General features: G+C 42.4%; 1 protein-coding gene across 4 annotated transcripts in view; it reads right to left on the bottom strand.

Moving 5' to 3' along the window:
• immt (inner membrane protein, mitochondrial (mitofilin)) overlaps positions 1-25,983 on the bottom strand; it is a 102,868-nt gene that overhangs the window by 31,296 nt on the left and 45,589 nt on the right. For all 4 annotated transcript variants that reach the window (XM_030061585.1, XM_030061583.1, XM_030061586.1 and 1 more), the window contains one exon: positions 16,631-16,789. In XM_030061585.1, the coding sequence (XP_029917445.1) occupies positions 16,631-16,789 (159 nt within the window). The remainder of the gene's footprint in view (positions 1-16,630; positions 16,790-25,983) is intronic.

Raw genomic sequence — 25,983 nt, 5'->3', positions numbered from 1 at the left:
AGGGAAAAAGGGTTCCTAACGTTTATATGAATCCTAGATTGTTAAGTCCTTTACTTGTTGAGAAGCCATTCTTCCCGATGATGAATGACACCATTCACAGATGCTTTTTCCCTCCTTATTTACCCGACGATTGTGTAAAATTCCTGGGCTTCTTCAGGTGTTTCAAAGGTGTACGTCTGAGCCTCGAAAGTTATCACCAGCCGGGCAGGGGTGCAACAGACAAAACCAAATTCCCTTTGGTAAAGTGCTTGTTTCACTCTGTTGTAGGCTGCGCGTTTCTTCACCAAAGCCGAGCTGAGGTCAGGGTAGAATCTCAAAGCCATCTCCCGGTATTTCACCGCATGATTCCTGGACCACCGTAGCGCTGCCTCCTTCTCCTGGAAATGGAGAAAGCGAACGACAAATGGTCTTGCGGGTTTCCCGTCTTTCGGTTTGGAGCAAGAGACCGGTGAGCCCTCTCCAGCTCCGGCGGGTCGGTGAACACATCAGGGCCCCTGCATTCCTGAGGAGCTCAGAGATAAACTTACCGGGTCCTGCCATTTTCGCTGCCCTCCGGGATATTAAGGATCCTCAAGTTGGATCTACATGACCTGTTCTCAGTGTCATCTACATGACACTTTGCTCTGATTACTACTTTGCCACTGTTGGCATTCTCTCGATGAGCTTCAAGAGGTAGTCACCTGAAATGGTTTTCCACCAGTTCCCAGAGGTGTTTAGCACTTGTTGGCCCCTTTTCCTCCACTCTGTGGTCCAGCTCACCCAAACCATCTCGATTGGGTTCAGGTCCGGTGACTGTGGAGGCCAGGTCAGCCCTTACACAGCCTGGAGGTGTGTTTGGGGTCATTGTCCTGTTGATTGTCCAACTAAACGCAAACCAGATGGGAGGGCATGTCACTGCAGGATGCTGTGGTAAGCCATGCTGGGTTCAGTGTGCCTTCAATTTTGAATAATCCCCAACAGTGTCACCAGCAAAACACCCCCACACCCCCACACCTCCTCCTCCAGCTTCACAATGGGAACCAGGCATGTGGAATCCATCCGTTCACCTTTTCTGTGTCTCACAAAGACACGGCGGTTGGAACCAAAGATCTCAAATTTGGACTAATCAGACCAAAGCACAGATTTCCACTGGTCTAATGTCCATTCCTTGTGTTTCTTGCCCAAACAAATCTCTCTGATTGTTGTCCTCTCCTTAGCAGTGGTTTCTAGCAGCTATTTGACCATGAAGACCGATTGGCGCAGTCTCCTCTTAACAGTTGTTCTAGAGATGGTCTGCTGCTAGAACTCTGTGTGGCATTTATCTGGTCTCTGATCTGAGCTGCTGTTAACTTGCCATTTCTGAGGCTGGTGACTCGGATGAACTTGGTCCTCAGAAGCAGAGGTGACTCTTGGTCTTCCTTTTCTGGGTCGGATCCTCATGTGTGCCAGTTTGGTTGTAGTGCTTGAATGGTATTTTGCAACTCCACTTGGTGACACAGTTTTGCATTTCCGGACTGACTGACCTTCATTTCTTAAAGTAATGAATGGCCACTCGTTTTCTTCAGTTAGCTGAATTGGTTCTTGCCATAACATGAATTTTAACAGTTGTCCAATAGGGCTGTCGGCTGTGTAGTAACCTGGCTTCTGTGCAACACAACTGAGATGGTCCCAACCCCATTGATAAGCAAGAAATTCCACGAATTAACCCTGATAGGCACACCTGTGAAGTGGGAAAACCATTTCAGGTGACTAACCTCTTGAAGCTCATCGAGAGAATGCAAGAGTGTGCAAAGCAGTAATCAGAGCAAAGGGTGGCTATTTTGAGAAAACTAGAATATAAAACATGTTTTCAGTTATTTCACCTTTTTTTGTTAAGTACATAACTCCATGTGTTCATTCATAGTTTTGATTCCTTCAGTGAGAATCTACAATGTAAATAGTTCATGAAATAAAGAAAACGCATTGAATGAGAAGGTGTGTCCAAACTTTGGCCTGTACTGTATGTGTAGGTGTTTTTGTGCATGGGAATGAAAATCACCCACCTCCCTAACAGTGTTAATTTTTGTGTCATAAAGACACAAAATGATATTGACAAGTTGGTCAGGGTTAGCTGTGAAAACAAAAAGTAAAATAAAATACATGCATTGTTTTTCTACCTCCCAATGAAAAATAATGACATGAAAATGTCAAAAGTAGACTAACAGACAGGCACAAATAAACAAACTTTCAGAAAGAAATTTTTAGAAAGAAAGAAATTTTAGAAAGAAATTAATACAGTGTTAGGGGAAAGAGTAGGGATGGGTATCGTTTGCATTTTATCGATACTACTACCTTTATTGATTGATTTGGTTCTTTTTCAACACACTTCTCGATTCTTTTTCATTACTAAATAATAAAGGTTGTAGATATATACGCACATCACATCCTTAAGGTGCTGGGCTCAATGAAAAGTATCCAAAAAGATAAAAAAAAAAAAAAGCCTGCACACTCACATTTTGCTCCAAAAAAAGTTTTAATTAAACGTTTCGAGCGTGTCCGCTCTTGTGCACCTTTGGATGCGCTTCAAAGAAAGACGCTATCCAAAGACTGGGTGAGACAAGCACAGAAAAATTCAAGAGATTAACACAGGACCAATGCCTTCAGTCCACATGGAGTAATTCTTCAAACAACAGGGCCTTTATGTATTCTACAATACTCTAATTGGGAGGGGAGTTTTGAACAAGTTATAACATTGGTAATCTCTTGAGCAGTGATCTAAAACTTTCTACCAACATTCAAGACATGCCCTTAGTTATATACAAACGTCCCCCAAATATTAGACAAATTGAGTAAAATCAGATCTTGCCCCTCACAAGACAGGACACGGCTTTCACACATGTTCCAGTGGGAATACAGATGCGCAAGTGCCCAATGTAATTTTACCACCAGAGCCACACTTTTGCTCATCCCCTCACGGGGAAACGGTATGACATTAGAACTATTATTACGTGCACTACCACTAATGTAATATATTACTAAATGTCCATGTGGTTAGGATATGTGGGTAAAACCAAATCGAGCATTAAAAACACGCAGCGCCGAGCATAGATGCAGCATACGAAATTAGTACCCAAGAGTCCAGTAGCTATGCATGTTTCTGCAGGCGAAACATAGCGTGGCATCCCTCACATACCAAGGAATGAACATGTAAAATGTCCGAGACGAGGAGGGGACATAAATAGACTGTTGTTACAAGAAAATCTTTTTGGATATTTACTTTGGGCACAATGTCTCCTAAAGGCATGAATGAGGATTTTCCCATTAATCATTTTCTCTAGCCTAGATGATTAGTCATTCACTTGAATTGACAGATTTGATTTTTAATACTATTGCTTATTGTATATATTTTTGATGTTATATGTTGATGAAAAACTATTGTAAAACTCTTTTTGTGAATTATCCCATGTTTGATGATGTCACCAGGGGGGCGTTTAGATATACACGGGTGAAACACATCAGTAAAAAAATGACCTGATGAAGAGTGGACACGCTTGAAACGCTGTTTAATTAAAACTTTTTTTTTGGAGCAAAACGTGAGAGTGTGGGCTTTTTTTTTTTTTTTTTTTTTTTTATTACTAAATAATAAAAATAACAAATAAAATTCAGGGCAGATTACATGTATTTATATTTAAATAGAGCTAAATGTTTCAACAGCCACAACAATAAAGACACTAAAATATCACACAGGAAAAATGTCAAAATAAACAATAGTCCTGACATCTCATACTGAGTGAGGTTTAGAAAGAATGAGGAACATAGATATTAAGAGTCTGGATCCAGCTGCATATTTTTGTCCAAACCCAACCCGAGCCTGAGAGCTTAGTAACAGAGCCCAACTCAAACCCAACCCAGGCCCTTTGGGACCACACCATGCTATCACTCAGTATCAGTGATTCATCCCGTCCTCGGTCCTCCCTCTGCTGATGTGATTCATTGCCTGCAGGTACAACTGGTAGAGGAAGGAGGAGCTGGTTTGTCTCAACCAACAGCTAATTTCACAAGGATTTGCCAAATTTTAAGATACATGGCAAACTAAGCTACACAGTTACAAACAGGATACATACAGACAGCTTTCATTTTAGCTTGTTTGGAACAACTGATCAACTAGCTGACCTTGCATGCTGTGCAAGGTCAGCAGCAATGCATGAGAGACTGCAGGCAAAATAGAATAAAATACCACTTTTCTACATTTATGCTTGTTGAACAGGTGTATTGATCAAGTACTGGCTTTTACTCGTGAATGGTTTATTGCTATATTTACAGTAATGAACATAGTTGTCATCAACTCAAGTATAATTATCTTTCACTCAACCACAGCCTCAGCGCTCTGCTGTCCGCTGAGTGCTCAGCCCTGACACAGGAGAGGCTGCAGCGTGACAATAAATGACATCAAAACATGAAAAAGTACTGATAGAAGAACTGACGGAGCCAAGATTCATAGGCAGACATCGCTTGAGTGGCTTTGGCTAGGGAGACGTGCAGCTGATAATTATAAGTGGCAGTGCAGTGGCTAATTTTGTACCAACCCACTTTTAGACAAATAACATGAACAAAAAGCAGACAACAGCCGACAGTATTGGTCAAATGAGGATGTGGGCTCTGCGCACCAGCCGGGTAGAGGATAACGTCCAACAACAAATCAATGGTGTCTGGTGAAATGAGAATATGATGAATTATATAGTAAGACAGCTGGCAGCAGCGGGTATCAAACGCACAATGGCATAGATCTGTGAAAAAACTCAGGTTTCAGCACAAGGCAGTTTACGCACACAACGCACAAAGTGCTGTCGAAAGGAAAAAATGCCTTTGGCACGACATGGACGAAGCCCCCTTGTCAGTGGAGAGACCATCAGGGACACCATGGTCAGCAGGGCGCTTCTCAGTGTGCAACCCACCACGGTACCCAGTCTCTTTTACGTGATTTTATTTGGCTTTATTTGTTCGATTGGTGTTTTTTAATTGAGTGTGTCAGAGTGTCTACCATCCAAGTATGTGGACTATGGGGCCGTTTTTATCCTTTTTAGTGCTTTTATGCATAGTAACGCTTTACATGGACTTCCTTGTAGTTGGAGTGGAAGGACTCCATGGCGGCTCTGACAGCCGTCTCAGCCAAGTTGCTCTCAGGCGGAAGCTGGTTTTATCACTATGGTCTACAACAAACGGAGTTGTTACTGCAAGCACACTGGAGGAGCTGCTTGCAAGTCACTGTCTGGATAAGCATTGCCATAGAAAAAGAGGGAGAGGACAAAGTGTAGGCCTGAGGCTCAAGACTATGAGCCATGACAAGCGACACCATAGTCCTGCTGTCCAACCCCCCATCCATCAAGAACAAGATGGATGAGCTGGAAGCATGGACAGAAGTTAAATGGGAGATAAAGGAAACTTGTCTCCTTGCCTTCACGGAAAAGTGGCTTAGCGACTCGTGACCTTAGTGGGTTTGGTTGGACCATTCACCGGAGACCACCAGGAAGAGACGAGGAGGGGGAGTCTGCTTTTTTTATCAACAAGATGTACTGTAACACTGTTGTCATCTAGGAGAAAATATGTACTCCTGATACTGAACTCCTCTCAATCTCCCTCCGTCCCTATTACTTGCCCCATGAGTTTCAACAGCTGTTTTTTACTATTGTTTACATTCACCCACGGGCTAACGCCCCCGCCGCTGCTCAGCTGATTGCAGACGTCACACACAAGCTAGATGCACTACGCCCAGATGCTCCCAAATTCATTCTCGGCAATTTTAATCATTGCACCTCAAACAAAACCCTGAGGATATACGAACAATGTGTGTCTTGTGCCACCACACAAAAAAATACAACACTAGACTTGTGTTATGGATCAGTGAGTGGCGCCTATGCCAATGCCTTCCCTGGGAGCTTCGTTCCTCAACAGTGTCTACCTGATGCCTGTGTAGAGGCCCACCTTCAGGCGCCTTGAATGCACAGAAAAATCTGTTAAGACCTGGAATGACGACAGCATCTCATCTCTACAGGCTTGCTTTGAGGGTACCGACTGGCAGTGCTTTTTTGATGCCTGTCAGGAGATCGATGAATTATGTGACACTGTGTCCGCGAAATCCAGTACAGTACTTAGAGCAGCCTGGAGTGGAATTAAATGTATGGCTTCTATCATGGCTTCTATGAACCAGCCTCCTGGTTGCTGAACATGAGTTCAGCAAACTCATTAAGGTCAAAGGAGTGGATGAAGCTGACTTACCGAAGCTTCTCACTTGATGAAATCCTTGGCATCCGAGAATGACATTACAATAGCCAAAGAATATGTCACAGCTGTATTTAAGAAAACAAACATAAAGACAGCTGCCAGCCCTGACAGGATCTGTGGGCGCACTCTCCGCTATTGTGCCAATCATTTAGGTGGAGTATTTTCTGACCTCTTTCAGTTATGCACCGACAGCTGTAAACTACCCATTCTCTGGAAAAAATCCGCTTTAATTCCCATTCCAAAATCTAAAAATCCGATGGAATTAAATTACTTTAGGCCGCCTATTGCTCTTAAATCACTAGTGATGACGAACATTGAAAAAAAATTAAAGGATGAAGTCGCCTCCCTGGTCTAAATTAAACTTGATCCTTTACACAGTTTGCCTACCAAGTAGGCAAAAGAGTAGATGATGCCAAACTCTGTATTTTAAACAGTGTATACAAAAAAAAAAAAATCCTCTGCTAGAATCTTATTTGCTGACTTCTCTTCAGCATTTAATAAGATGCAGCCCCACTTACTGGTCAAATGCCTTGCTTCTGATCTTAATGTACCTGACCAACTTTTATCACTGATTTGAAACTTTTTAACTGACAGACCACAGCAGGTTTTATGTGCTGGTACAATGGGCCAACAGTGAAGGACAGGAACAGCTCAAAAAATATTGCCAAAGTCTGCTCCAAAATTTTTGGAGTCCAGCAGAAAGACCTGCGGTCAATCTGGGAGGAACAGGTGGCAAAGAAAACAAAAGACATAGTCTGCCTACCCAACCATGTCCTGTCCAGTGAATTCACTGTATTGTCCTCAGGCCGCTGCTTTAAAGCTCCCCTGGCAAAAACAAACTGCCACTCGATGTCCTTTACACTCTCTGCTATTAGGCTGCTAAACACCAACTCTTTTCTTGAATAAGTGTATGTTGGTGGTTCTTGTGTGGAATGTTGTTTTTATTTATACTGATACATTTATTTATCTATTTTATTGTATTTATTTGTAAATTTTACACTTGCTCCTTGGATCCCCCCTGTCCATGTACTGTTTGCCTGCTCCTGACACTGATGTGATGGTGGATGTAGGCTGTTTGTGGGTACTGTGAAACTGAATTGCCTTTTTAAAGGATAAATAACGTAGTCTGAAGTCTGGTCATGTCCCTGGAAACAGACTCAGTTGGTGAGTTCTTTGGCATTCATCTATTTTGCTAGCTAAATGGCAAAAGTGACTCAACTGAACAAATCTTAGCCCACTTGTGGTATGGGTTACTCGAAGGTGCTAACTGTAATTCCAATATACTGTAGCTACTTTAAGTTACTAGTAGGTAGTTGGTGCCAGGAATGTAGAGTTTATATTGCATGATACTTTGAAGTTGAAGCTGACATGGGTGGGATGAGTGACATTTACACCAGGTTTTAGGGTAACACTGCGGAGCCAACGCAATGATTGTAGAAATGCAAATGGTTATTGTGCTCATGGCTTGAGGCCCTGGGCAATTACCATCGTCTGGCTCAAAGACAGCCCTAGCTCAGACAGGTACAACAGTGTAAAGGCAGCTTTTGTGATGATGTATGAAAAACGGGATTGATACAAGGATACAAGTAAGTTTATTGGTCATTATACAACAGATTGTATAATGAAATTAAAATGTGGTTCCCTCTTGACTGATTAATTGATTGTATAAAAAATAAAATTATTAAAAATGGAGGAGTGCAGATGGTGCATTTAGTAGTCTCACAGCCTGAGGGAAGAAGCTGCTCTGGAGTCTGGTGGTACGGCAGTGAATGCTTCTGTATCTTTTGCCTGACGGCAGCAGGGTGAACAGGCTGTGGCTGGGGTGGATGCTGTCTTTAGGATCTTTTTGGCTCTGCACAGGCACTTCACCTCCCCGATATCACTGATGCTTGGTAGATGGGTACCAATGATGTTTTGGGCAGTTTTAATCACTCGTCGCAGGGTCTTCCTGTCCTGGGCCGTGCACATCCCATGTCAGTTTGTGATGTTTCAAGTCAGGATGCTTTCAATCGCTCCTTTGTAGAAGTTGACAAGAACTTGGCGTGGGAATTTTGCTTTCTGAAGTTTCCTTAAGAAATGCAGCTTTTTCTGAGCTTTTTTAACAAGGGCAGAGATATGAGAAGTCCATGACAGGTTCTCTGTTATGTTGATTCCCAGGAACTTGAAACTGCTCACTTGCTCCACCTCACCTCCATTGATGTAGACAGGGTTATGTGTCTTTGCCTCCTTTTTTCTAAAATCAACTATCAGCTCTTTCGTTTTGCTGACATTGAGCAGTAGGTTGTTTTCTGTGCACTATTCTGCAAGATGGTTGATTTCCTCCCGATATGAAAACTCATCATTTTTAGAGATCTGGCCGATGATGGTGGTGTCATCCGCGAACTTCACAATAGAGTTCTCTCCATGCCGGGGGTTGCAGTCGTGTGTGTACAGCGTGAACAAGAGGGGGCTGAGCACACAGCCCTGGGGGGGTCCGGTGTTGAGCACTAGAGTGGAGGAGGAGAGACTGCCAATCCGAACTGACTGAAGTCCAGTATCCACTTGCAGAGAGTGGTACTGATGCCCAGAGTGTCCAGTCTTCCAATCAGCTTCATGGGGGAGACTGTGAAAGTTGAGCTGAAATCAACAAACAGCATTCTGGTGTAGGTGTTGCTTTTCTCAAGGTGAGTGAAGACTGAGTGGAGAGCAGTGGAGATGGCATCCTCTGTGCATCTGTTGGTTCTGAATGCAAACTGCTGAGGGTCCAGACTGGCAGGGATGTTGTTCTTTATGTGCTGGAGAACCAGTTTCTCAAAGCACTTCATCAGGATCGCGGTGAGTGCCACAGGGATGTAGTCATTTAGATCAGACGCTGCAGACTTTTTAGGCACAGGGATGATGGTGGCTGTCTTGAAGCAGGTGGGAACACTCTCCTGTGACAGCGATATGTTGAAAATGTCAATAATGACATCTACTAGCTGGTTGGCACATGTTTTTAGTACACGGCCAGGGATGTTGTCAGGCCCAGCAGCTCTACTCATATTCACTTTCAGCAGGACTTTCCTCACATCCACTGTGGATACTGACAGTGGCCGGTCCTCTGGAGGCGGAGTAGACTTTACAGCTGACTCCCTGTTTAGGAGGTCAAAGCCAGCATAAAATGTGTTTAGCTCGTCTGGTAACGTGGCCTCACACATGATGGGAGCGCTCCTGCTTTTGTAGCCTGTAACACTTTTGACCACCTGCCACAAGTCTTTGCTGTTGTTGGTGTTGAGGTCTCTCTCCAGTCTCTGCTGATGCCTTCGCTTTGCCTCCTTGATGCCAGCTTACAGTTTTGCTCTGGCAGTGTTGTAGTCTTCTTTGTCACCTGACTTAAGGGCAGCTTTTTTGGCTCTACATAGAGCTCTCACCTCTCCATTCATCCAGGCTTTCTCATTAGGGAATGATTTAACTGTCCTTATTTTTACCACATCATCAGCACATTTGCTGATGTATAATGTCACTGATGATGTGTATTCTTCAAGGTCAATATGGTTGTCCTGGTTAGCAGCATCTTTGAACATCTGCCAGTCTGTGCATACAAAACAGTCCTGTAGAGCCGCTGCAACTTCATCTGTCCACACTTTAACTGTTTTTGCAGTTGGTTTGACCCTTTTTGTCAGCTGGATGTAGGTAGGCAGGAGAAGCAGGGAGATGTGGTCTGACTGGCCAAAATGAGGATGAGAGAGGGCTCTGTAGCTTCCAGGAACATTGGTGTAGACATGGTCCAGTTTGTTGTTTCCTCTGGTGGAGATGTGGACGTGCTGGTGGAATCTTGGCAGAACAGTTCTGAGGTCTGTTTGATTAAAATCCCCAGCAACAATAATAACAGCATCTGGCTGTTTTGTCATGTGACTGCTGATGACCTCATACAATTCCTGGAGTGCATTTTTTGAATTTGCATCCGGTGGAATGTAAACAACAGCAACAAACACACTGGTGAGTTCTCTAGGCAGGTAACATGGCCGACATCTCAGCAGTAAAAACTCAATGTCAGGTGAACATTTTCCATCCACTCTGACTGCACCTGTGCACCAAGCATCATTGATGTACACACAGAGTCCGCCCCCTCTCATCTTACCTGAGTCTTGTGTTCTGTCGGCCCGGAACAGGCTCCGCCCGTCCAGTGCTAACGCCTCATCCGGTATGCTGATATGAAGCCACGTCTCTGTGAGGATGAGAGCACCGCAGTTTCTGATCTCTCCCTGCTGGGTCAGCCTGAGCCTTATCTCATCCATTTTATTCTCCTGTGACTGGACATTTGCAAGGAGCTGGCTGCGTAGTGGGGCAGCCTTGGGTCCAAGCCTTCTTAGCTTAAGTCTTACCCCGGCTTGTTTCCCTCTCTTCCTGGGTCGACTACACCGCTTGCGATGACTTCTGGTCAGAATGTTTTGGTTGTCGGATCTTGAGATGCTGAGAGCAGATATCGTCTCAAGGTCCGCGGCACTCAATGCAATTTTTGCACTTCCTCTTCTGATATTAACAAGTGTATTACTGTCATAAGTAATACACCCACAAGTGATACGATTCTCAGCAATAAAAACGGGAGAATCACTCCTCTTTTTGCTGAAATTGAGGGAGCCACCATCTGCTGCATGCTTATGCGCCGCCATTGCCATGGTATTATGATGCTAGTGTTTCCAGGAGGCTAGTGGGAATGTTGCTCCAAGTGGTGAAGATGGCTTCACGGAGGGCATCCACTGTCTGGAACAGGTGTCTATTTCTGTAAACTTCCCTTGCCATCCAACCCCAAATATTCTCAATTGGATTTAGATCAGGGGAACACGCAGGATGGTTCAAAAGAGTGATGTTAAGTCCTTTGTCAGGCGGGCATTGTGAACTGCAGCAACTCCTGTTGAAAAACTCAGTCATTACCACACAGACGATGGCCTTCAGTCATGAGGGATGCCCCCTGCAACATCTCCACATAGCCAGCTGCCGTTTGATGTCTCTGCACAACCTGAAGCTCCATTGTTCCACTGAAGGAAAAAGCCCCCCAGAGCATGATGGCGCCCCCTCCACTGTGCCATGTAGAAAACATCTCAGGTGGGATCTCCTTGTCATGCCAGTAACGTGGGAAGCCATCAGGACTGTCAAGGTTAAATTTTTTCTCATCAGAGAATAAAACTTTCTTCCACCTTTCAATGTCCCATGTTTGGTACTCTCAGCGCTAACTCCAGGGCAATTTTGTGCCGTTGAAGGAGACAAGGCTTTGAAGACGTTTTTTTGTTCTTAAAACCTTCTCTCGCAGATGCCGTCTGATAGTTATGGGACTGCAGTTGGCACCAGTGACAAGCTTATTTCTGTCTAGAACGGACAGCCAATTGGATCCAATTTTTTTGGGTCTACCACTTGACTTTTTTGCAACAGTAGGTTGCAACAGAGATACAGAGAGACTGGAAGAGTCACAGAAAGGCATAGAAGTGGACATCCTTTGGCCACATCCCACACTGATGACCGCTTCATTGTGAACAGTGCCCTGCGGAACTGGATGATGAATGCCACTCAACTCCAGCACGTTTAAGGGAGGTGAGAGGCACCCAAGTGTCACGTCAGACATTCGAAACCGTTTCATCAGCATGGTCTGCGTGCTAGACAACCTGCAAGGGTACATGACCACACCACCAGGCACAGGGGTCATCATCTTGCATGGGCCAGGGAGCATTACGCTGGACGAGGGACCAGTGGGCCTCAGTGCTGTTCTCTGATGAAAGCCGATTCATGTTGAGCAGAAATGATGGCCGCCAACGATGTTGGAGACGTCAAGGAGAGCGCTATGCATCAGCCACTGTTGTCACCAGACGAGCCTTTGGTGGTGGTGGTGTTACTGTGTGGGCAGGTGTGTCTAGTCAGTACAGAACTGCCCTACACTTTGTGAATGGTACAGTGACCATTAAGTAAGCCCATACTACCTGAATAACATCATTAATCCAGTCAATGTGCCCCTGCATGAACAACACAGGCCTAATTTCATCTTCATGGACGACAATGCTCCAGCTCATCGAGGTCGTATCATTAGGGAACAGCTGCTGGAGACTGGGGTACCTCAAATGGAGTGGCCTGCACTTTGTCCAGACCTGCATCCCATAGAAAACCTATCAGCTGAGTCGCCGTGTAGAGGCTCGGAGCTCTGTACCCCAGAACCTCAATGTCCTGAGGACCGCCCTTCAAGAAGAGTGGGATGCCATGCCTCAGCAGACAATAAGTCGACTTGTGAACAGCATGAGACGTCGTTGTCAAGCTGTAATTGATGCTCAAGGGCACATGACAAGTTATTGAGACATTGACATTTTTTGTTGTGGTATACCCACCACTGTTTTTGGCTTTTGTTTCAAGAAATTGTTTGAGATGAGGAAATCACCAGTGTATGCTTCTACTTAAATGCCCTACTTTCATGATGTAATATCACTGTAGCGTGAACTTTTACATTTTCTGTAAATTTCACCCGAAAGCCAAATATCCCTAACTTTTTGTGAGTAGTGTATATATATATCTATCTATATATCTATATATCTAAATATCTATACATATATATATATATAGATATATAGATATATAGATAGATAGATATAGATATATAGATAGATATAGATATATAGATATCTATAGATATATAGATAGATATAGATATATAGATATTAGTAATTTGTGATATTGTGATAATTAATAGTGGACAGCGGACACGTGGCATGAAAAAAATAATACCAGTAAGTCATTCATAAAATTCAAATTCCTGATCTGGACAACTCTGTGGAGATGCATAGCCAACTAATGCCAGATGTGAACTAATGAAGGGCTATTCAATATGTCTGGAGTTTGAAAAAAAGTGCCTGAGGCAAAACCTAGCTCATAGGCTACATGCCATGACAGAATCCAAGCTGATGCATCTTTAAGTTTAAGCAGGCTACCAAAAGTAGGCTGCATTAAATGATTTCAATTATTTCGTCCTTTGAGAAATGCTGGTCAGCACATAAGCCTTTGACACAGCTATAGAGGGTTACTTGTTCATGGTTACTATTATGCCACTGATGATGATGAGGATGATTATTATTGTTATTATTATTAGTAGTAGTAGAAGTAGTAGTATTAAGAAGAAGAAGAAGAAGAATATTCAAGGGACAACTTAGGCACATCTGACTAGGGCAGCATGTGGGTCAAACATGCGCTACCCAGCTCTCTGCAGAAAACAAGGCTGCTCCTTCTTGCCCTGCAGACAACATACCTTGTTGAGCAAGGTGATTCAGACAGGTCCTACACATGAAGTACAAGTACCGCAACCACTTGGCTGCAAGTGTGATTTCTATGTTGACAGCACCTGTTACTTGCCACAGGAAAGTTTAAATACTAATTAAAGAGCATCACATGCTTGAAATCCAATTATTACAATTTTGAAAATGTGCCAATAATTTTGTCTACTCCATTTTTTGGGTTCTGTGTGGAAAGACATCACATTTGGCTTTTTTTTCTCTACTTTTTCCTGCTGTACCAATGCAAAAAAAAAAAAAAAGGGAGAAGAGGTGCATTATCTGAAAGAATTGGAGGGGTGCCAATATCTCTTAAAATTTTTTCCACGGCTGTCCCAGTTTTCCATTGGAAAAATTAATATTAATTTATTGTTTATTGAATACAAATGTACATAATTATAATACAAGACATGCTAAATCTTGACACCTTCCAATGTTCCTTACTGGATTATGTCAATTCTCTATTAGATATAAAGGAGCACAGCTGTGGAGCAGTTACATCCAAGTTGCACTCCAATCTACCTCTCTAAGGAACTATAAATATCGACTAAGGACATGTCTGATGGACCAAACTTTAACTTATTATTTTGGTAGTTGGGGTTAGGTGTTTTTGTGTTGTATTTTGCTTCCACACACTCGTATTCACACTCATGCATAAACATGTACACTCACACATGTACATACCATACACTCTTTTTACACACTTCTACAGCATTGATCTAATGTATATTTGCATTGATATTTGCATTGATCTAATGCAGGGGTCACCAATAATGTGCCATGGAGGGCCAAGAGGCTGCAGGTTTTCATTCCAACCAAGACCTCCACCAGGTGATTTCACTGATTAGCTCCTCCTTTCTGATACAAGGTGAGGTGATCAGTGAAATCACCTGGTGGAAATCTTGGTTGGAATGAAAACCTGCAGCCTCTTGGCCCTCCATGGCACATGATTGGTGACCCCTGATCTAATGTACACTATATTACCAAAAGTATTCGCTCACCTGCCTTTACTCATACTATGAACTGAAGTGCCATCCCATTCCTAACCTATAGAGTTCAGTATGATGTCGGTCCACCTTTTGCAGCTATTACAGCTTCAACTCTTCTGGGAAGACTGTCCACAAGGTTGAGGAGAGTGTTTATAGGAATTTTTGACCATTCTTCCAAAAGCACATTGGTGAGGTCACACACTGATGTTGGTCGAGAAGGCCTGGCTCTCAGTCTCCGCTCGAATTCATCCCAAAGGTGTTCTATCGGGTTCAGGTCAGGACTCTGTGCAGGCCAGTCAAGTTCATCCACACCAGACTCTGTCATCCATGTCTTTATGGACCTTGCTTTGTGCACTGGTGCACAGTCATGTTGGAAGAGGAAGGGGCCCGCTCCAAACTGTTCCCACAAGGTTGGGAGCATGGAATTGTCCAAAATGTTTTGGTATCCTGAAGCATTCAAAGTTCCTTTCACTGGAACTAAGGGCCCAAGCCCAGCTCCTGAAAAACAACCCCACACCATAATTCCTCCTCCACCAAATTTCACAGTCGGCACAATGCAGTCTGAAATGTACCGTTCTCCTGGCAACCTCCAAACCCAGACTCGTCCCTCAGATTGCCAGATGGAAAGCGTGATTCATCACTCCAGAGAACGCGTCTCCACTGCTCTAGAGGCCAGTGGCGGCGTGCTTACACCATTGCATCCGACGCTTTGCATTGCACTTGTGATGTGTGGCTTGGCTGCAGCTGCTCGGCCATGGAAACCCATTCCATGAAGCTCTCTGCGTACTGTACTTGGGCTAATCTGAAGGTCACATGAAGTTTGTAGCTCTGCTAGCAATTGACTGTGCAGAAGTCGGCGACCTCTTTGCACTATGCGCTTCAGCATCCGCTGACCCCTCTCCGTCACTTTACGTGGCCTACCACTTCGTGGCTGAGTTGCTGTTGTTCCCAAACGCTTCCATTTTGTTATAATAGAGCTGACAGTTGACTGTGGAATATTTAGGAGCGAGGAAATTTCACGACTGGATTTGTTGCACAGGTGGCATCCTATGACAGTTCCACGCTGGAATTCACTGAGCTCCTGAGAGCGGCCCATTCTTTCACAAATGTCTTGTTTCACAGTCTGAATGCCTGAGTGCTTGATTTTATACACCTGTGGCCAGGCCAAGTGATTAGGACACCTGATTCTGATCATTTGAATGGGTGAGCGAATACTTTTGGTAATATAGTGTATATGTGCACTGATCTAATGTATATTTGCTCTTTTTGTTTTTGTTTTTGTTTGTTTTTGTTTTTTGATTTTGTTATGTAATCAAATTTTGAGGTGAGATTCTCCTATAAGCCCCAAGGGCTTTTCTGTATCTCACCTGCACAATCTACTGCTATTTTATTTTTGTTGTGATGTTTTGCTTTTATTGTGCAAATAAATACATAATTGTTTGGCATTGGCACCTTCTGATTGGTTGGTGTTTGTTATGAGCAATTCAAGTTTCAATGTGAAATTTAGTACACTGCCTTCTGATTGGCGGCTGTTTTTGATCTACTGTTTTAAAGAGACCTAATTAACATTTGGCAGTCAAATTTCTAGCTATTGCATGACTGTACATACCTTTTCAATAGTCAGTTTTTTGCTCTAGGGGACCAGACTAGAACAGTGCATGTCCCTCACTGACTACCTCACTCACTGACTCAGTCCTGTCCACATTGTTGAATACACTGAGGTTGCAGTCTTTGAACACAAGGTCAGTGTTCCATCTGGTGGCCAGAAACTGCTTTATTTTATGCTCATTTTTTAATGGTTGGGGTAAGGATTAGAAGTTACAAAACTGGGGAAACAGCTGTAAATAATTATGCTTCTTTAATTGAAGTACAAAATTGATGTTTGGTGTTTATTTTTAAGAATCAAGAATAAATACATTCATGGCAATTAACACTGATTCAGGCCGAGAGTGTGATGCATTCTATTAATTTTCTTTTGGCGAATTGATTCATTCAAATCGACAATTGATTAATCAAGACAGCGACACCCCTATTATGTTTTTATCCTTCCCTGTATAGAGGCAGGTCATTTCGGCCAACCTGCCCATCACTATGAGTACAGTATGTGCTTGCTTGGGAGTGTGTGTGTTGCCATCCTACATGCTAGTATGTCCTGATCCTCCTGCTCTTGTTGAGCCAGTCTAGCTGTCACTTCTTCTGCAGGACGCTCTTTCAGTGGACCCTCTGTCATACTGTCAACAGCTTCAACCATCGCTGGCACTGGTGTGTCACCATGGTGATGGCACTCTTTACACTCCTCTGAAACACAAAAACACAAAACAGAATTAAGACTACATAATAAAGAGCCATTTAAGTGCTATATATATATCTTTACCATTACTAAATGTAGGTATTCCCAACAACAAACAAATTTCATGTTGTGGCTCCATTAAACACCGTATTTCACCAATTAATCGCCGGGCCACAAATAACCACCTGGTTCTTTAAAACGCCTGGGGTCTGCACCCATTTTGTGTATTAAACGCCCACCCGAATAACCGCCGGGGCGGTTATTTGCATGATACTGAGGTAAACCCAAAATAAGGCTATTCAACTTATTTTTGCAGAAGTAAACAGTTACCCGCACAATAACTGTGCGGCACTTCCGTTTTCTGTCAAAACAAGAGAGCTAGCTAACGTTAGAAAGAAGGGTGTACCGTAATCTTAAATTAACCAACTAACTCTGATTTTGACAGAAAACGGAAGAGTCAGAGGGAACGACTCGCAGCGCGAGCGGTTTGCACTGTGTTTGTATGTACAAATATGTTTACCTTATGCCTTACAGTACCTTTGTACTAAAAAATTATGTTGGACAGTAACTGTCATCACAATAATGGCCTGGTGCAGGTCTGTGTAAAAATAAATAAAGGCCTGCAGCGAATAGCCGCCTGGTTCTTTAACGCCTGGGGTCCAAGTTGATTTGGGTCATTCCATCACTGATTCTTGAGAATTTGGATAAATCATGTCCCACTAAGAAAAATGCTATTTCTGCTGGAAATTTACAACATTTTAATGAATAAAAAGAATCAAGGGCATAATCAGGGGGTCCTTTGCACATTTGTAAGGTTCTTTTATAGGTTTATTTTTAATTTTTATTAATTTAATGATTATATGTTGGCCCATGGCCTACAAAACCAGATGTCCTCGGATAGGAGATAATAATTTCAACTTGATTAAGTTGGCACTGGCTTAGCTTGTCTATTCAGAGAAGAGGTATCACTCTGGCTTATTTTTCAATCTATGTTATCACAAGTGTGTTTGATAAGTAATTTACATTTTTTAAATAATAATAATTTAACATGTTGTTAAATTATTAGTCAACCCCCCCCCACCCCCACCCCCCCCCAGCGGCCCGACCACCAGGCTTAGCAAGTTTTCTGGGGGAAACCCTGCTGAGGATCCCTTTTCAAACCTTCAGCTCTACTGCATGCTTCAAGACCGCTCAGGCTCCTGGAAGTTTGCTATTTTCTCTTAAATCTCTTCATATTTTGGGACACTGCTACTGTCACAACCATAACATGTCAACACCGTCACTTCTGTATAAAAAATATGAAATTAGATTATGGAATAAATGTATACTTTTTAAGAAGAGGTCTGATGCAGGTAGCAACAGGGCGAAAACAAGATGGCTAATGTGAACAACTCATGCTTATCATGTGAAAGAGCAGGTTTTTGTCACCACCGTCAGGTTTTCTGTCTGACGGTGATGACTGAAGTCTGAAAAATGCTTATAACAGTGCTCAGGATTGTTATTTTTTGTACCAAATAGTTAAATAAAGTTGTTATGCAAGAAGCCATTGACTTGAGTGGAATAAATTTTGGAAATGTATGTTTTAATGAGGCCACTGTCACCACCGTCAGATTAGTGTCACCACCGTCAGAGGCAGTTATATTTGTTTTAAGTGAATATGCTTACAATATGTCTCTTTGGTGCTGTTGAGTTATTGAAGTAATAGTCTCTTTAATACAAAAATATGTTTTTCAAATTAAAAAAAAAACATTACGGTGACGGTGTTGACAAAAACAAAGTAGCCTAATAACCGGAAATAAACCTATTTTATGAAAAAAAAGCAAAATGAGGAGGTTGCACCGGTACATTGCTGAACAGCCAAGACCTTGGCCTATAATGATATACCTTCAGATTCTGTAATTTAAGACTTTTTTTTTTTTTTTCAAAATTAAAACCTGTTTTATCCAAATTCCCAAGAATCAGTGCCATGTCATTTCACCAAATTTTCAGGACATCCCAAAAAATTCTGAAAAATTCACCAGTTGTTCCTTATGTATCCAATAGGCACACTGTAAAATTTTAGTTTGCTCGGATGGATACTTTTTGAGATACAGCCAATTTAGTGAGGGGAGTATGTGTCGATTTTGGTGCAATTTTCACGCGTCCTTATTTTTCCTCCATTTTCAGGTGTCAGTATCTCAGGAACTACACCACATAGGAAACTGAAATTTGGTATGATAATACAGCTTGCCAGGCATGCCAAGCACCTCAAAAATGGAAAAAAAAATTATGCGGGTTTTGTGGTCGACCATGTTTGGGCCTTCAGAAAACAACTTTGTATTTGCCCCAGCTTCTTGATTTTTTCAGAGCTTTGAGATACATACATGGACTGTTAAAAGCATTAATGGTTAGTCAAATACATGCATCGGTTTCTGGATGGCAGCTTCTCCAAATCCAAAAAAAGGTTTTCATGTCACATTTTCATTGGCCCCAAACTGCATGTGGGAATGTCTTATTTTATATATTCTGAGAGAGTAGGTGGAGGTGTATTATCGTACCAAATTTCAGTTTCCTATGTGGTGTAGTTCCTGAGATACTGACACCTGAAAATGGAGGAAAAATAAGGACGCGCGAAAACTGCACCAAAATCGACACATACTCCCCTCACTAAATTGGCCGTATCTCAAAAAGTATCCATCCGAGCAAACTAAATTTTACAGTGTGCCTATTGGATACATAAGGATTAGAATTTTTCAGAATTTTTTGAGACCCAAGTGCGTGGGCCAATTAGTGAAATGATGTGGGATGACCCTTTTGCGTATTAAACGCCCGGGCTATTAATTGGTGAAATACGGTATTACATATTCATGATCACATTGAAAAGAACAAACAAGTAAATGAATGGAGATGGGCACATGATGTACCCCATTTAATGAGGGGGATAATGATTATGTACTTGCTGAGTTGGCAATCACAAACTGTTGCCATTTTATTTTCTTTCTTTATTCTTTCATCCACAACACTTTCTAGTATGATTCTTTTCCCATGTACTTTTCTTACAGATAGTTACTGAACATTGCAATATGGCAATAAAAACAAGACACATTCTCATATAAATGCACTGGGAATATAGTGCAGTAGGAAATGGAAAAATAATGGAAAAGTCCCCCATTGGATTACTTGAATTACTTTGTGTCTGAGCTCATCTCATCTCATCCTCAACCGCTTATCTGGATTCGGGTCGTGGAGGAAGCAGTTTCAGCAGGGGACCCCAAACTTCCCTTTCCCCAGCAACATCAACCAGCTCTGACTGGGGGATCCCGAGGCACTCCCAGGCCACTGTGGAGATATAATCTCTCCACCTGGTCCTAGGCCTGCCCCATGGCCTCCTCCCAGCTGGGCGTGCCAGGAAAACCTCCCTTGGGAGTTATCCTGGTGGCATTCTTACCAGATGCCAGAACCAACAAGTGGTTTGGGCATCTGGTTGTTCCACCACCAGGATGAAAACTGCATTGTTCCTCTTCAATCTGAGGTTCGACTATTGGTCGAATGCTCCTCTCCAGCACCTTAGAGTAAACTTTCCCAGGGAGGCTGAGGAGTGTGATGCCTCTATAATTGGCACACACCCTCTGGTCCCCTTATTTAAACAGGGGAACCACCACCTCGGTCTGCCACTCCTTTGGCACTGCCCTAACCTTCCCAGCAATGTTGAAGAGTCATGTCATCCACGACAGCCCCTCAACACCCAGAGCCTTCAGCATTTCCGGACGGAAATGCTGAAGGAAATGTGGTACCACATACACTTATGAGCATCCCTATGTTCGAACATGGTGTTCATTATGGACAATCCATGACTAGCACAGAAGTCCAATAACAAACAACCAGTCGGGTTCAGATTAGGGAGGCCGTTCCTCCCAATCACGCCCCTCCAGGTGTCTCCATCATTGCCCACGTGTGCGTTGAAATCCCCCAGTAGGACTACGGAGTCCCCTACTGGAGTCCCATGTAGAACTCCATTCAGGGTCTCCAAGAAGGCCGAGTACTCTGAGCTGCTGTTCGGTGCATAAGCACAGACAACAGTCAGAGTCCCCCCACCCCACCCCCACTCCCCCACAACCCTTAGGCGTAGGGAAGCGACCCTCTTCCACCAGGGTAAACTCTAACGTAGCGGCGCTCCGCCGGGGACTTGTGAACTATTGAATGAACTATTTCTGTTGCTGCATTGCTAACTTAGGAGGCACTGATTTGAAATGTGGATATCTGTCAAATGTGTAGTTTCAGAGAGGCTTTGAACGAAGTTGATAGCAGCAAGCAATGATGACTCTGATTGCAAGGGGGATTACTGCAAAAAAATTTGTGCAATTGCAATGCACTGCAATTATGATGATATGCTGTATATACATGGGCACTCAGACCATGGAATATCAGTCTTACAAATTTCTGAACTGTAACAACAAGGTGCTCACAGTGTCATTTCAGGATAAATTAATAATCTTAAGAAGAAACAATTTTTCTACCAACAAAAGACCATTCATTTTCCTATGTTAACACCACTGTCAAAATGGAAATTTTGCAGTCCATGTTCCCATAAACTCAATATGAACTGTCTTGCAGCTGAATGTGTGAATGTACATTGAGTGTACATGAAGTCAACTCAACAAAACAAACAGAAAGAAAGCTAGTGTTTTGTCCATTTATCCGCACCCAGTTACTGTTTCTTTTTTTCAGCAGATCCCTCAAACCCCAATCCTTTGAATTTAGACAGTATTAACTCAAAATGAACATCATAAAATGGACAGGTAAATTGTCATATTGAGCAGTTCAGTCTGAGTACCTTTCTTGCCCTGAAAGGAATTTTCCCCCCACAAAAAGAGCAGATATATTAGACGATTACATGCCAAATTACAACATTAAAAACAAAATGCACAAAAACACACAAGACTGAGAAAATTCTGAGTCAGGTAAAAATTGGTACCAACTATATTGCACCCCCCATATATTGCACCCCCCATGCAACGTTTTATGTTCAAAATCACTATCCTATGGTGTATGCACATAAACATACAATTAAACAACTTCTGTAACACTAATTATACAGTATACAAGAGTACAATTTATGTCAACAAAGTGACTACAGTAACTACTGAGATTTTATTAGCAGTAACACTAGACTCACTGAGTTTAAATACAGTGATTTTTTTCTGTAATGTTGTAGTTTCATCTATTGGTCTGCATTTCTCAACTACATGAAACACTTCATTGAGCGAGCTGCATCTTGCTCCAGTTAATCTGTAGTTGTAATACATTTGTGTATCTGATTCAGCAATTACAAAGACTTTCTGCAGAAAATGCACTTTTTTAGTTACCAGTATTATCTTGATTCAAGATATACTGGATACACAAGTGAATCCTTTGAGAATTCCTTTTATCTGAAAAACTTAGATACTAGAACTGCAAGCAGGTATTAACCGGGTTCAAGCCACCTGTTTTCTCATTAATCTCTCATTAATCCACACTCAGAACCTGATAATGACAAAGTGAAAACAGAATTGTAGAAATTTTTGTTAATTTATTAAAAAGATAAAACTGAAATATCCCACTGACATAAGTATTCAGACCCTTTACTCAGTACTTAGTTGAAGCACCTTTGGAAGCAATAACAGCCTTGAGTCTTTTTGGGTATGACGCAACAAGCTTTGCACACCTGGATTGGGGGATTTTCTGCCATTCCTCAAGCTCAGTCAGGTTGGATGAGGACCGTCGGTGGACAGCCATTTTCAGGTCTCTCCAGAGATGTTCGATAGGGTTCAAGTAAGGGCTCTGGCTGGGCCACTCTAGGACATTCACAGAGTTATCTCTAAGCCACTCCTGTGTTGTCCTGGCTGTGTAATTACGGTCACTGTCATGTTGGGAGGTGAACGCTCAGTCCAGTCTGAGGTTCTTAGCAATGTGGAACAGGTTTTCATTGAGGATATCTCTGTACTTTGCTCCATTCAGCTTTCCCTCAATCCTGACCAGTCTCCCAGTCCCTGCTGTTGAAAAGAACCCCACAGCATGATGCTGCCACCACCATGCTTCACTGTTGGGATGGTAGGTGATGAGCAGTGCCTGGTTTCCTCCAGACATTTGCAATTGAGGCCAAACAGTTCAACCTTGGTTTCATCAGACCAGAGATGCTTTCATGTGTTTTGCACTGAGGAGAGGCGTCTATCTAACCACTCTGCCATGAAGCCCAGATCAATAGAGGGCCCCAGTGATGGTTGTCTTTCTGGAACTTTGTCCCATCACCACAAAGGATCTCTGAAGCTCAGTCAGAGTGACCATTGGGTTCTTGGTAACCTTTCTTACTAAGGCCCTTCTCCCACGATTGCCAAGTTTGGCTGTCAACCAGCTCTGGTTGTGCCAAACTTCTTCCATTTGAGAATTATGGAGGCCACTGTACTCTTGAGAACCTTCAGTACAGCAGAACCTTTTTGTAGCCTTCCCCAGATCTGTGCCTTTCAACAATCCTGTCTATGAGCTCTGCAGGCAGTTCCTTTGACCTCAGGGCTTGGTGTTTGCTCTGATATGCATTGTCAGCTGTGAGGCCTTCTATAGAGAGCTGTGTGCCTTTCCAAATCATGTCAAATCAATTCAGTGTCCACCTGTGGTATATTAATCAAGGTGTTGAAACATCTCAGAAATGATAAAGAGAATTTGGAGGCACCTGAGATAAATTTCAAGTGTTGTTGCAAAGGGTCTGAATACCTATGTCAATGTGATATTTCAGTTTTCCTTTTTAATAAATTTGTAAAAAATTCTAAAATTCTGTTTTCACTTTGTCATTAGAGGGTACTGATTGTAGATTAGTGAGAGAAAAAATGAATTTAAACAGCTGTAGCATCAGGCTGCAACATAGCAGAAGTGAAAAAAGTGAGAGGGGTCTGAATACTTTCTGAATGAGCTGTTATTACATGTCACAATAGGTCATTTTAAATAGGGACGTATAGGCCACAATTCAGCCTCACTTTGAAGTTATATTTAGCCCCCTTCCTGACAACCTAGCATGGCATACATGGTAGCAATAGAGTCTGTTGATTGTCTATGATACCTGTGTCTTTCTTGTGGCTTCAAAAGAGTCCGCCATAGCTTATGAAAAACAGCATATTTGTTGGGGCTGGTGACAGCAAAACAGAGCATAAGGGTTAATCGTGTTAGGGGTTAATCTCATCTCAATTTTTTAAAAAAGTTTCTCTTGTGGAAAGAGCACAATCATGTGGCCAATTTGTGCCAAAATTGGCACACAGGCTCGTATGGTATGGGAAACTAGTGACTTAAGTTACAGGTAAATTGAATGCATTGTTCCTGAGATACAAATACATTAGAATTACAGCGTCACCATTTCACACCAAATTTAGTATACATCCACAGAGCTGGATGTGTAACTAGTGACCCTAATTTGGTATTAATCAGACTAATTGCTGCTGAAATATAACAGCACATGAAATTTCTTCAGAATAACTCTTACAGATTTGGCTGCCCGCTGCAGAATCATGTCAGCCAGGGTTGCCAAATTGAGGGCAAAGATTTGTGCCAAAATTGATGAACGCCCTAAGGACATCATAAAAAAAGATCCACCCAAGTTTCTTGTTAGTTGGACATTTTGTTTTCGAGAAATAGTAACTTTTACTTTTAGCTTACCTTAGAGCCAACTGTAGCCAAATTTTGTAGCGACCCTCAGTGGAGTAGGGGAAAAAAGGAAACCTAGTTTGGTCGAACATACTGTTGCTAAAATATGACACACAAAATTAAAACTTACTCTCCAAAACATACAAAAAGGGTAGCTTTCGCATTTTTAGTTGTATCAAAAATTTTGACAACGATTTGCTTTGAGTGTCCACAGATTCAAAATTGTTCTGATAACTTTTTGGTTTGCTATGTACCAAGTTTCGTGAGGATCGGACTAACCCCAGGATTCCACTACATCCGTGTGAGCTCCAGAATGGCTCCACTGCGTATCGGCTCTGTGCTCTGCTGTTCGGCAACACCCACTGGCTGCATTTGCTGTGTGCAGCATGATGTGGCTCTGCCGGACAGCTGGAATTGAGAGACTGATGAGGTCTTACGGTAATTACATAAAATCACACATGATCGTGCAATTTAACAAGATGTAGTTTATGTAAACAGAACCAAAAATAGGTCATAAATTATTTTTTGGTTTTGCACCTCCAGAATGAGCTCTTCTTCATCCATGGCATGTCAATTGGCCTCTGAAACACCTCTGACTTGTTTACTTCAGGCAAACTAGATATTTTATTTTGTTTCTGTACCCAACTTCCTGTCCTGGACAATCTGCTTTGTGCTGAATTTCTGTGTTATGCTCCAGCATTCGGCAAAAATAGAAGATCAGCATATTGGTTGTGGAGACGCCGAATCGCTGGAGCTGGGACGGAGTAGAAATGCAACGCAGTCGCAACTGGTAGAGGAGCATACACTAAAATTGAAACGCATCGGCTCCGCTGCCGTTCTGGAACGCAGATGCAACACAAACAGAACCAGTGGAATCCAGGGGTCACGGCCTAGGCAGAGTGCAAAAATATGGGTCGTGCAAATTTGGGGATTTTGGGAAATTCGTTTCAAGCCACCGAACACATGGACATAAGGCGTTTCAATGTGCAACTTAGTTTGGCAGTTATAGGTCAAAATGCGTTGACCTTGATTATAGCATCACCTGTTCATGGATGTGTGTAAATTTTGGTGAGTGAGATTCCTGAACCAGGCTGGACCTGTGTGTAAAATTTCTTCTAAATAACTTTTACAGTTTAGGCTGCACACTAAAAAAAAAAAAAAAAAAAAAAAAATCATGCTGACAGGGATTGCCAGCAGGATCACAGGCTTTAAAGTTAATGAAATCACTGACAAAAAAGTTTTTCTTGCATAAAATGTTTTCCAAGCTTCGTGTTAATCGGAGATGTTTTCAAGAAAAAAGGGAATTTTAGATTTAGCGCCCCCTAGTGGTGGCGCCCCCCCCCCCTCCCACACACACACACACACAAAAAGAAAGACATCTAATCTGTCTCTTATGTTTATGTCCCCTTCAATGTTTGCATAGACAGAAGTCAGTATAGTCAAAGTCAAAGTTTTTCACTAGAGAGATGTTTTCAAATTCCTCTGCTGACAGAGATATCTCCTGAAAAAGATTGTTTTTCCATTGTTAGATTATGAAATATGGTACAATGTTCAC

The sequence above is a fragment of the Myripristis murdjan genome, chromosome 10 (genome assembly GCF_902150065.1).
Source record: "Myripristis murdjan chromosome 10, fMyrMur1.1, whole genome shotgun sequence".
NCBI classification, from domain to species: domain Eukaryota; kingdom Metazoa; phylum Chordata; class Actinopteri; order Holocentriformes; family Holocentridae; genus Myripristis; species Myripristis murdjan.
Note: the sequence above shows the minus strand (reverse complement) of the source record. Positions and strands in the feature narration are given on the sequence as shown.